The 12,487-nt window shown below is 41.1% G+C and overlaps 1 protein-coding gene across 1 annotated transcript in view; it reads left to right on the plus strand.

Annotated features, from left to right (window-relative positions):
* The window catches only part of polr1c (polymerase (RNA) I polypeptide C), an 8,438-nt gene extending 3,120 nt beyond the window's left edge, over nt 1–5,318 (plus strand). The window contains exons 2-6 of the mRNA XM_015381366.1: nt 943–1,074; nt 1,173–1,325; nt 1,417–1,566; nt 1,649–1,765; nt 4,914–5,318. Of these exons, the coding sequence (XP_015236852.1) occupies nt 943–1,074; nt 1,173–1,325; nt 1,417–1,566; nt 1,649–1,765; nt 4,914–5,032 (671 nt within the window). The 3' untranslated portion in view covers nt 5,033–5,318. The remainder of the gene's footprint in view (nt 1–942; nt 1,075–1,172; nt 1,326–1,416; nt 1,567–1,648; nt 1,766–4,913) is intronic.
* The last annotated feature ends 7,169 nt before the right edge of the window (nt 5,319–12,487 follow it).

Consider the following 12,487-nt stretch of genomic DNA (forward strand, 5'->3'; position numbering starts at 1 on the left):
ACTTCTTCACTTAATAAATTAAATTCAATTAAAGATGGATTTATTAATCTAAATATAAGTTCTAAACATCTTTACCAGGTCTCCTGATAAATATAGTGTAAATAATGTACACTCTACAAATCTATCAATTGAAGCAGAGTTTCTCAAAGTAGAGGTCCAGAATGTGACCCTTGAAATAACCCATGAAATAATAGATGGATACATGATTCAATTCAGTTTATTTATATAGCGCCAATTCACAACACGTCGTCTCAAGGCACTTTCATTGATTCAAATATTAGATATAAAATAAACTATTAAAGTGGTAGGGAAATCATAATTAAATGTCAAATCATTCTGGCTTAAACATGTATATAAATGTACTCTTTATCAGACCATATTGTCCCAAAATTTAAATATTTCGATAAAAAAAAAAAAAATCCTGTCTTAAAATCTGTTGAGGGGTCTGTTGATTTTGTTATCTTATGCAGGCCAGTTAGTTATATGTGAGCTTGTATACCTAAATTCAGCCAATCATATCATCCACTATACATTCTAGATGAATGCATAGTGGAACGATTGTGTGTGTTTTTAGGTGTTCAGTCTTTGGCTGTTATTTTTGAGCTGAAAACTGCTTCAATAAGGCCTGAACACTCGGGCTGCGTACATCTTTTTAATCTCTGATATGATTTTTTTCCATGTTTCACTGACTGTATAGAGAAGCTCCGACTAAGCAGGGTGAGCAGATCCTGTGCTAGTTTATGGCAGTCAGAATACCATAAACTTTTTTTTTTAGCTAAAAGCTAAAAAAATTGTTTAATTAATGCAGAAATATTTCCTGAATCGAGAGGCCAAACAGTCCTTTCCAAACTAACAGTCAAAACTGCCCTCTAGTGGCCATGGTAGTGTAAACAAGCTGATGGACGAAGGAATTTTTTGGTTTTTTGTTTATTTACCTTTAAGGTGAAGAGACTGCCGAAGAAGAAGCTTCAGAGATCGACACAATTCAACTTCAGCTGAAGATTAAATGCAGCAGGAACCCCCGAGCTAGCAAAGATTCCTCTGACCCACGGGAACTCTATCTCAACCACATGGGTGAGTTTGATTGGTCAGCATTTAGTGGGAATTTAGTTGGAACCAGTACTGCCTGCAAGTCCAGGTAGTCACCAAAATGAAGTCCTTTTCTGTCTCAGTTTATTCCAAAGATATAGAATGGGTCCCCATTGGAAACCAGGCAGATGTGTTTGCAGACTCCCGTATCGGACCTGTGCACGACGACATCCTGATAGCTCAGCTGCGACCGGGACAGGAGCTGGACATCGTCATGCACTGCGTAAAAGGAGTCGGTAAGATGAAGCAGGCGTGGACATTTAAAATGGTCTCTATGGAAATGTACAAAGGGAAGAATAAGTCGATCCGGTGGGGTTCTGTCTCCAGGAAAGGACCATGCCAAGTTTTCTCCTGTGGCGACAGCCAGCTACCGCCTCCTCCCAGAGATCACCCTGCTGGAGCCGGTGGAGGGCGAGAAGGCGGAGCGCCTGAAGCGTTGCTTCTCACGGGGGGTGATCGACCTGGAGGACGTTCGGGGTAAAGGTTGAGGAGCGAGAATCCAGATCTGAAATCGAGGGGTTTCTAAACATTGTTGTTGTTTGTTATTTTTTTTAATCAGGAAAGAAGGTGGCCAAGGTGGTGAACAGCCGCCTGGATACGTGCAGCAGGGAGGTTCTCCGGCACAGCGACCTGAAGAACTCCGTAAAGCTGGGGAGAGTTCGGGACCATTTCATCTGTACGTCTGTTAACATCTCTGACATCTTTACCTGCTGTAGTATCAGCTCTGATCTCAGGAAACTAGACTCCAGGAAATAGTTTCTGCTTTGCTAACCTGATCGGCTCAAAACTAAAACGAAACAAAAACAGGAAATATAAAAATGAGAAGTTAATATAAATCCCCATCACTGACTGACCGCTGGATTTAGAGAACCTTTTAAAGGTGTCTGATTTAGTCAGTATTCCTTTCAGAAAGGTACTTAAAATGACTTTAAAATGATTTTACTGAAAAAAAAGATAAAATGGTTAATTAAAAATGAAGAGATTTTGAGATAAAACTAACAGTGTTCAGTCAAAGTTCGCTTTATCCTGGATTTAAAGCAACTGAGGCTCTTTTCCCTAACAGAGAGCATGAGAACTTAAAGGAATAGTACACCCAAAAGCTGCTCCTCTATCTCTGGTTCTGTTCTGCAGAGTAGATTTGATGGAGAAGCCTGACTGCATTAAGCCCAGAACAGACCGGCTGTGTACGACTTTTTAATCTCTGATCAGATATGTTTCCATGTCACACTGACCCCATAGAGAGGCTCCAACTAGGCAGGGTGAGCAGATCCTGTGCTACACACACATTAAAACTATTTCCCACATTTGACTTTGACAGATTATGAAAAGGTATTAAAAAATAAAAATAAATAAAAAATCACAGCACATTCTATTAAGAAAAGCTCCACTTAACGAGTCTGTGCCGCATCTAGAACCAGAACAGATAGAAAATGTTGATCTATTAAAAACGTACTGAGATCTACGTTAAAGAAAAGACAATTTCTATTCTGACTGAGACAGAGAGGTGATTCTCAGAGAGAGATCTGGGAAGTTTATTCAAGTTTTTCTTTCTTTTTTCATAAAGAGGTGAGAGAGAGAGGCTGCATTTACCTGCTCTGTCTGACCCTCCTTATTTTGGTTTCTGTGAGGCTCAAAGAGGATCACTACTTCATCCGTTTCTGTCCTTCCGAACTCCTATCATGGGGAAAGTTTTCTATTTTTTAATGTTTCGTTCATTCTTTTTGCACCAGTCTGTCCTGCTTACTATATATACGCGATGTGTGACTCCAAACTGACTCTTTCCCCGTGAGATTAACAGATTTTATTTTGTATTTTCCCCCAAAGCAGATGTGTATTTCTTTGTAACTGCGTCTCTCTTCCTGTCAAACTCATGAAATTGGTGCTGAATTGCTGCGTAGTCCGACTAAAATAGACCTGCGCTTTATCTCAGCCGGAATTATGTTGCCCCCTGCAGGAAATCATGCTAAATGCAACAACCTTGTCCGACATGATTTTCTGTTCGGTCAGACGCAAAATGGGATTTGGTGTGTTCTGGGCTTTATTCTTTTTATTAGCCTTCATAATGAAGGAGATTAGAAACGGATAAACCTGAAGCAGCTGAAGAATCAGGAAGATAATGATATTCTGTTCCACTGAGACATTGGTGCAGAATGATGTCCCCTACTTCATCTTAGCTCTGGGCTTCCTGACTTTACAAAGAGATAGAAATATGATAGAAAGAAATGAGGGAATGTGAGAGTGGCAAGGGGGTGTAACTTTGTGATGAAAGTTGGTGGGGGCACTCTAAGGGTGGGGTCTGATGGAGCTACAGTTACTCCACCCTAACGCTTTCATTAGGTTTTTTTACTTTCCAAAAATGAGCTCAAACATATATTTATTGAATGCTTTCCTATTGTTTAGAACACAAGAGAACCATAATACACTGATATTTATCGACACTTGGAGAGACTCCTTTCAGGGTGTTATATAAATAGGGCCCAAAAACAATGTTTAAAAGAATAAGGAATAACAGCCGATTCCGATGCTAAAATCGATATATTATGCATCCATAGAAGTACAATTGCAATTCCATCCAGGAAAATATGGATATGCTGCATTTTAAATATAGCATAGCATATTGTTTTCCTGTAAACTTTCTAGTAAACTTGGAGATATATTTTATTGCATGTTGCATATCCCAGTAGATCTGTTTTACCTTTAAATCTGCAGCTCTTCCTGCTTCTCTCTGTTTAAAAAGTTTAAATAGTAATATAATGATGCCAGAAACTAAATTTCGAGAAATGTAGAAGCTGTGCAGTAACTGGGAGTCATGTTCCTCTGAGAAGTCAAGCTTTTTTAACTAGTAAAGAAGAACAAACTATGTTTTCTCAAGCTTCTTGCGTTATAAACTTACATTCTGTTGCCATTTTTAGCAGAAAAAGCTCCATATGTTTAACAAACTGATTTTTCGGTGGCATGATCTCTAATTTCTTTAACCAACACGTATCCTAACTTTTACTTAAACATCAAAGTAGCTGCTGGTTAATATTCACTGAGTGCTGCTGTGTGTCTCTCCTTCAACCACAAAGCTACAAATCAAATGTCTCAAAGCAACAGATCTGATGTTACACCGAGATGTTACAACCTCTGTTACCTTTGGCAAAAGGAAATGAACGGAAAGGGGAAAACAAGCGGAGATTATTGGAGGGGACTGTCCACACCAGTCCTTCAGAAAGTTACGCCTGTGCTCTGTGGTCATTTTGGATTTTTACTGTTGCCCCTCCCGCTGCCTATAAAAAGAACCAAACACCGTCTAGGTTCTCTACTTCAGCTTTGATTAGAAAAAAAAAAAAAACTTGTTGCATATTTATGTTACTGAAGATGTTTCACCTGTGGGAAAATAAGAAGTCAGAACAATAGGAATCAGATTCCAGGTCAGAATTCCCGTTTGAACCACCAGATGGTGGAGCTGATGCACACCACGGTTTGCCAACCTCCTTTAAACAAGAAGGTCATTATAGCTTTACTAAAATGTCTTCTGTGCACAATATAATGTTTAGTTGTTTTCATTGTAGTCCTGTTAAAAATAAGTTAATAAACATTTGTTCATGTTTATTAACTTACATGTACAAATTCATACATCTTTGCATATTTTTCCACAGTTCCACCGAGCTGCACAAATATTGAACCCTAAAAACAGCAGATTAGTTGAACCAGAAGTGGTCACTGGGTGGAGCTCTACAGCTTCCTGGCCTCATTTTCTGCCATAGTTGAGTTTTCTGCAAAGTGAATGAGAAAAGCTTCTCTTTCTGAGGGATTGATCCCGATCTTTTTTTCTCTTCCAGTTACTGTGGAGTCGACGGGCATCCTGCCTCCTGACGTTTTAGTCACAGAGGCCATCAAAGTCCTGATGGGGAAATGTCAGAGTTTCCTCAACGAGATGAACACTGTGGATATGGAGTAAACTATCTATGTTCCTGCTGTGCTCCGATTCTTCTGACGGCATCGGGTTCTGCTCTGGAAGCCGAGCTTCTGGGCTGCTGCAGTTCCGGTGGCTGCAGATGACCTCTTTTATTTTGTACACCTTATTTTTGTCCTTCTGTAATGTGTTTTCCTCTTGGAGTTCTTCATGGAGACGCATTGTTCTCCTCCCACGTCTCTGAGTTTAGGATCAGATGTTTGTTGATGAAATAAACAAAAGAAAAAGATGCAATCGTCGGTATTTGTTCTACTGGAACCTCTGCAGCAAACTGGGTCAGATTCCTTCACGTAGACGAGTGCATAGTTTTATAAAATGATTAGTTCTTTCTGAGCTCCTCATAATCCTGGAAACTCTCCCACCCCCCTGAATGCGGTCGGGCCAGATGCTAAAGAGCCTCTAGCAGACTGTCTTTGTTCTGCCATGACCTGGAATTCTGTTCCCTTCAGAAATGTTTTATTCTGCTCATTTTCTGGTTTTTAGGTCTGCAGCCGTCAGTAAAGCTGCTGTTTCCGGGCTTAAGGTCCCAAAACCAGGTCCCAGGTGGGCGCGGGATCAGGGTTAGAACAATTCCAGACCCACCTTAGATCCATCATGACTGTAAAGTTTTCCGTGATGATTTAGTAACATGTCATCAGCTTGTTCTGGTCCACCGGACTTTCCTGGGCTTCTATTGGACCTCATCAGAACCAGAAAGAGTTCAGAGGCAAACCACAGAAACTGGAAACATCCTGCTTTGATCAATCTCATGTGAATGTTGGGTTTAACCCTTCCTGTAGTCATCATGGTCAAAATTACAAGAAATAAAAGTTGAAATTCTTGACCCTGTGTTCGAATTTCTATATATGACTTTCAGAGATGATACAAACAATTCTTTCCACCTTTAAGCAGCATTTGATGGCGTCCTGTCCCACGGACATAAACAAGCACCTACATTTTCAACACCTCATTCCTGCATGAAGACCGTTTGACACATCTGGTAATGTCTGTTTGTAAAAAGTCATATCGGTGTGCACAGGGCCGGCCCCGGCCTCCAAGGGGCCCTGGGCAGAGTCTGATTTTGGGACCCTTTACTATGCAGTTTATTTATAGTAAGTTCTCATTGTTTAATTTTTTGGTTTCAACAGCAATGTGTTAAAAAAAAAAAAAAAAAGCTTAAATAATGCAGAAACAAAATTAAGTTAAAATATCAAATTTTTGATAGTTTGGCTGATCCCTCATCTGTCAATCTATCGGCAAGATAAGCATTTTTCATGCTATGACCTCTATCTCGTTAAAGATGTTTAGATGTAAAAAAAAAAAAAGGCATCCCTTTAAAGTGAAATTGTGCGATTTATTTAGAAATTAATATTTAAAAAAATATATAAAATTTGCGTCGGCTCTGTAAGTGGGCTGGATTCATGCAGGGCTTTTTCTCAATGAGTGGATCTTTATTTATAGAGCAGTTCAAACATCCATCACAGGTCCATAAAATAGAAATAAATCCATAAAGTAAATAAAACACTACCGCTACAGTAGTGCAGTGAAGCTAATAGAGTAGGAGCAGTAAAACGTTAAAAGTCGTGTTAATTCTGCTCCAATAAAAAGATGATTTTTTTTTAAGGATTTAATATTTTTCTGGCTGAGAGGTTAGATTACTCAAAGTTGAATAGGATGAAAATCTGGATTAATAGAGTTGAACTGAGGCTGGCTCTGCTTCCTGGACAAACGGATCAGTGTTGAGTTCTGTTTTCAGTCCTTTTAAATCACACCCAGACAGAGACCTCTATGGATCCCAGCCAGACTGGATTACATGGAGCAGTCTGGTAAACCACCGTCAGCGGCAGAATTACCCATAATGCAGCTGGCAATATAACAAGCTGGCGACCACAATGGAGTGATATTGCAATTAAAATAACGTAATGGAGAGCCCACCTTATATACTCCGATTTACTTTAGGGAAGACAGACAGAAATCATTAACTGGAGTTTCTTTAACAGCTTGACTTGTTTCAAGGAGTTTTTGCTTCACATGAGAAGTTACCTGGTTGGTTCCAAGCTGAGGATCATGTTTGTCCCGTCTTGGAAATGAGCTCTCCCAGCTCTTTTCCAGACTGATGGGACATTTTCACTGCCTGTCAGTATGGCAGCTCAAGGCTATATGGAGCCAGTTCACCGTTATTAATATAGAATTTTTTTATTATAAATCAGTGCTTCTATGTTTGTTTTCTGTCTCCTTAAACCCCAGTCGGCCTCAACAGATGGCCGCTCACACTGAGCCTGGTTCTGCTGGAGATTTCTTCCTGTTAAAAGGGAGTTTTCCTGTCCACTGTCACTATATGCATGCTTGGTGTGAGGGATTGCTGTACTGTCAATCTTATATCTATTGTCTCTGCCTGCTCATTCAGGAGAATAGAATCCTACAAGGTCAATGATTGGTTGCAGTCAGCTGGTTTGACTGAACTGGATCTGGAAAGTGACCTTAGATGACACAGTCTGATGATTGCAGCTATGGAAATAACAGGCGATATGACCTCAGTCCATTAGTTCTGGGAGGGTGTTTGTGGGAAGATGTGGCTCTCAGCTGCTCTAATTCATCCAAAAGGTGTTCAGTCAGGCCAAGGTCATGGCTCAGCAGGTTTTTTAACCATCTGTATCAGGTTTGGCCCTCTACTGCAGTGGAAGTCACCTTCAACAGCCTGATTACATGGATGTTAAGACCAGCTCTGGTAAAGCACTCCAAAGAAACAGCGCTTTGCTTATAAAACATTGGTTACGCCAATGCTGTGAAGCCATTTTATTTACAATATATAGAGGTACAATAATGATCACAATCATATATAGTTATTAATCAGATTTTGTAATCCATTAATCATTAACTGGAGTGTAGAGAATCTAAAACATGCCTTTAGCTGACAGAGGAACCCACTTACAGCTTTAATTTTACAAAAATTGTAAAAATAAATATACAATTTTTTTATTTAAGATTTTTCATTTGTCAGTACCGTATGCTCTATGCAGAACTCCTCAAATTAAAAAAGTTTAAGTTTCAAATGGTTTAATTCTGCCAAAAGTCTTTTATAAAGAATCTTTGGCTGTCTGATTATTAATCGTTAGTTGCAGCTCAAGCTCTTACTTTGAAGTAAAAGCTGTAAAAGTCAGTTTATATTGACTAGATGAAACTCAATCCAGCTCTATATGTGACTGTTAAGCTGCAGAATCCTGGTGATGCGCCTCATCATCATATTTTATGGCTTTGCCCACAGTTTTACCTCAACCGTGTTCATTTTTCCGTTGGACTCTCTTGAAAGGACAGAAACGTGTCCTACTTCATCTGAAAGTAGTTCCGCCTTCCTCTTCCTTGTTGGAAAACATTCCTGAATAACTCAGAAATCTTATAAAGTAACATCAGAAACTTTGAATATCTCACAGAGCACCGTTTATGCAATCCATACGGGGGAAAAAGTGAAAAAAGCCAAACCAGTGGCTGTCAGCCTTAAACTGACAGCAGAGAAGACGTGCAGCTGTGATTCTGGAGGAACTGCATGGATTTACAGCTCAGTTGGTTAATGTGCTGGCGGGGACACTCACAGGAGCAGCCAGTTTGAAGAGTTGCTGAAAGAAAGAAAAAAAGAAGTCCTCTCTGCTGTTTACTACAATCCATGCAGGAGATCAGATTCATGTGGAAGAGGTGGTGGCAGTATTATGATGTGGGCACACAGTTGAGTAGCTCTGCCAGATGTCAGACCATGGTAAACTCCCCTCCTTCCAGGAGGATGATGATCGAGTTTGTGGTTTTAATACAACAAAACATGAACAAAGTTCAAGGAGTTGTGACTCATTTTGTAAGTTGCTGTGTGTAAAACCATTGATTTTAAAAAGGGACAAGTTTCTTTTACCATGACTATAAGGCTGCATTTAAACTATGCGTGTTCTGAGCGTAAAAGCGTCTGATAAGTCCATGTTGGACAGTTTAGAGCAAATTTTTGGGGAGACAGACTCTACATGCAAGCTGTCATCGCTTCTGCAGACATTCTGCATATGAAAAATAAATAAACTCCAAAAGCTGGCAGAAGGCATTGTTATGTAGAAGGAACAGAGAGTGAGCTCTGATCATTATTGCTGCACTAAAACATTTTTAATGAACAATGGAGAAACAGTGGGTATTTACAGTTTATAAATACCCAAATTAACACCTGCAGATGAAAAATGTTGGATTGTATATTCTGGTTCTTGCAGTTTTTACCACAAACTTTGTATTTCTATGGTAAATGGCATGTACTTATATAGCGCCTTTATTCAAGACAGGAGACTTGACCAAAGCGCTTTCCACTACATTAATTCACCCATTCACACACACACTGATGGTGGCAAGCTACATTGTAGCCACAGCTGCCCTGGGGCTCACTGACAGAAGTGGGGCTGCCGTAAACTGGCGCAACTGGGCCCTCTGACCACCATCAGTAGAAGTGTCTTGCCCGACTGAAAGTCGGAGGCGGGGTTTGAACCTTCAACCCTTCGATTTCAGGGCAAACTCCTACATCCAACGCCACTGTCGCCCTCCACTTCCAGCCGCTATGAACGGCAGCAGGAAATCCCCCACAGGCTGGTGCAGCAGAGAGCTTTCAGCAGGGATTTCCAGAGCTGCCTCCCGGCGATATGCTGGAGCAGGGACATGCACAGATATACACTACATTGGGCTAGAGCTGCTGCCCTTCTAACGCTGAATTAAAGAAGTCCCATAATTTATTTTTTTCTGGATTTTTTTACAAAAAAACTTTAACTTTTATACATTGGCACAACAAACCCCCCTCTCGCCTCACCCCCCACCAAAACTGGTTTGAAATGGTTAATTATTTTATAGACACTAATGTTTCATTAAACTGTGTTCTCTTGTTACCAATCTTTTCGTGAAACTGAGCTTTAGAGTATTCAGTATTAACAAAGACATTTATCAGACAGGATGTGGTTAAAGCTACAGTGTGTAATAATTACAGGGATATACAGTCAGAAATGTAATATATTATACATAACTATGTTATTTTATCATCATCTACGAGCTCAGCCTCTTAACCTTAATATTTGCGTTGCCTTAGAATTCGTTATTTATAATTACATAGGAGCGGGTCTCGCAGCCATGGAGGCCGACATCTTTGCGCTACGGCAGCACAGAGCCAACAAACTAGCGATTGCGAGATCGCCAAAATGTCACAACGATGTAGAAAAAATAACGGGTATATTTATTATCTTAAGTCTACATGAAATCTATACCCTACACAGACTAATGAAATACTATCTGTAAAATTATCTATGTAAACAAACCTCATCACTTGAGAAGGTAGGTGATGCGGACGTCGTGGAAGACATTTTGTCCCGTAACGCTCGCCGTACTGTTGGGGGGAGAAGCGGTGGGGGGGAGATGTTCATGTTGCTGCAGTCTGCAGTGTGACCGCTAGATGTCGCTAAAAGTTACACACTGTAGCTTTAATGATTTGAAATAGGCAAGCGATCCTATGCGCCACACAAATTCCCGTTTTTTCCTATGGAGTACCTTCCCCCAAATATGTGGGGCACGGCACTTTGCTGGAGGTCTGGTGCTCCCAACAACAACTGCAGATTTTATTTGGATATTACAGAGGATATTTGGAGGTGGATTTTCTCACTTTCAAACTATTTTTCCAACTCATAAAATAAATAAAGCCAAGCTGCTCTCTAGCTTGAAGCTACAGAATGGAGCAGATAAACCAGCGAGCCGAGCAGCAAAGCAGCTGAACCACAGTTTGATCCAGCGTCTGCATCCAAATTTCTGCATTTAGCATTTCTGACACTTAAAATGCTTCTGCTTTGATGCAGTATAATTGTAACCAGTGGCAGCTGGCCAATAGAGGGTGCTAGGCGGTGCGCCCCACCCACCCGTATCTGTGCTGGTGGGTGAATCTCCTGACTACGTGTCGGACGGTTGCAAACCTGCACAAACCTCAAACGGAAGTGCGCAGACAAGAAGCAGCTGTAAATGGTCGAAAGGATACTACGAAAGGCTAATCGAGGAGGTTCGGAAGTACAACCACTTGTATGATGCCTCCGACAAATTATATAAATTAATATATCCTCTTTGACGTCTAGCAACTCTAGATCAACTCTGTGACTGTGATATCTTGCAGACACAACATTGTTGTTTTGGAAGATAAACACTCCCGCCGGCGCCCCGTCACTGCAACAGATAGGAGCATCCTGGGGAGCAGCTCTCCGGTGCCTAGATCTGACAGAAACTGATGTCACAATCATAGTTTGGCTGATTGACGGAAGCAAACTCACCAAGAGAAGCTGGAGGTGAAACCGTTTGGAACTGATGGAGACGGTTCACTCTTGTCTTTTTCCAGGACCTGGTTAAGCTACAAGGCTTGGCTAACTGCATGCAGCAAGGCTAAGGCTTTATTCTGCTTTCCCTGCCTCCTTTTTCAAACGTCAGGATCTGACCCAGCATGGATTAAACTGAGCTGATCTACAGCAATGATGAGCTGCAGTGGTGCTGAGGCTCTGCAGCAGCTGTCCATGGGGAACAATCTTCAGGATACCTTCTCACAGACTCTGGCTCCTCATCACAACTCCCATGACCACAGCAGAATCTGAGAGGAGCTTCTCAGCACTTAAGAGGATCCAGACCACAGGCGTAACTTTTTGAAGGATTGGCGTGGATGTGTCCCCACCAACGTTGGTCTGGCAGGGACAGTCCACACCAATAATCTCCACTCAAGTTTCTTGATCTCTGCAGGGTGGGGACTATAAATCTGATATCTGAGACGATGGTACTGCTGCTGAAGCTCCTCCGAAATGTTATCAAGACCCAGAACAGCAATGAGAAGTTCAGCATCCATTCTTTGCCTGCTCCAGGTGTCAATTGTCCACGGTTGCTAGGCAACAGATCATATGCGGTGAAAGCCAGAGAAGGCTGGACCTGTTTGAATCCATAGTCAAACTGTTCCAACCTCCTTATTTTCATGGACTTGGAAGGACCCAGTCCAGGGGGACCGGATCCTTGGAGGAGGCAGCCGCAGAAATCGAACACAGCTGTGGTTTGGGTGGATACTCAATTTTGATTGGCTGCAGGGTGCAGAGGCTTAGCCAGGGAATGTTAATATAGGTGGCCAGGGAATAACCAATGTACACTGAGGGGTGGCCGAAAGCGGATAGGTGCCAGAACCTCAGGGTTACTGTTCCAACAGGAAAATGAACAACCACAACATCCATATTTTCTGAATAAAGACAAACTATACCTTCCTACAGCCTTCGCTAACAAATAGAGGTATATATTTGAACATCCATGCTGTCTAAACTAAAGGTGTAGTGGACAAAACTCTTTCAGTTTTGAGTTCTGGGTGAACATCTTATTCATTGTCAATATTTACCTACTTTTATTAATAATCATTCTGCATGAAATGTATATTTACATATTTACATTAAA

This window comes from Cyprinodon variegatus, unplaced genomic scaffold, assembly GCF_000732505.1.
Source record: "Cyprinodon variegatus isolate N-32 unplaced genomic scaffold, C_variegatus-1.0 Scaffold232, whole genome shotgun sequence".
Classification (NCBI taxonomy): domain Eukaryota; kingdom Metazoa; phylum Chordata; class Actinopteri; order Cyprinodontiformes; family Cyprinodontidae; genus Cyprinodon; species Cyprinodon variegatus.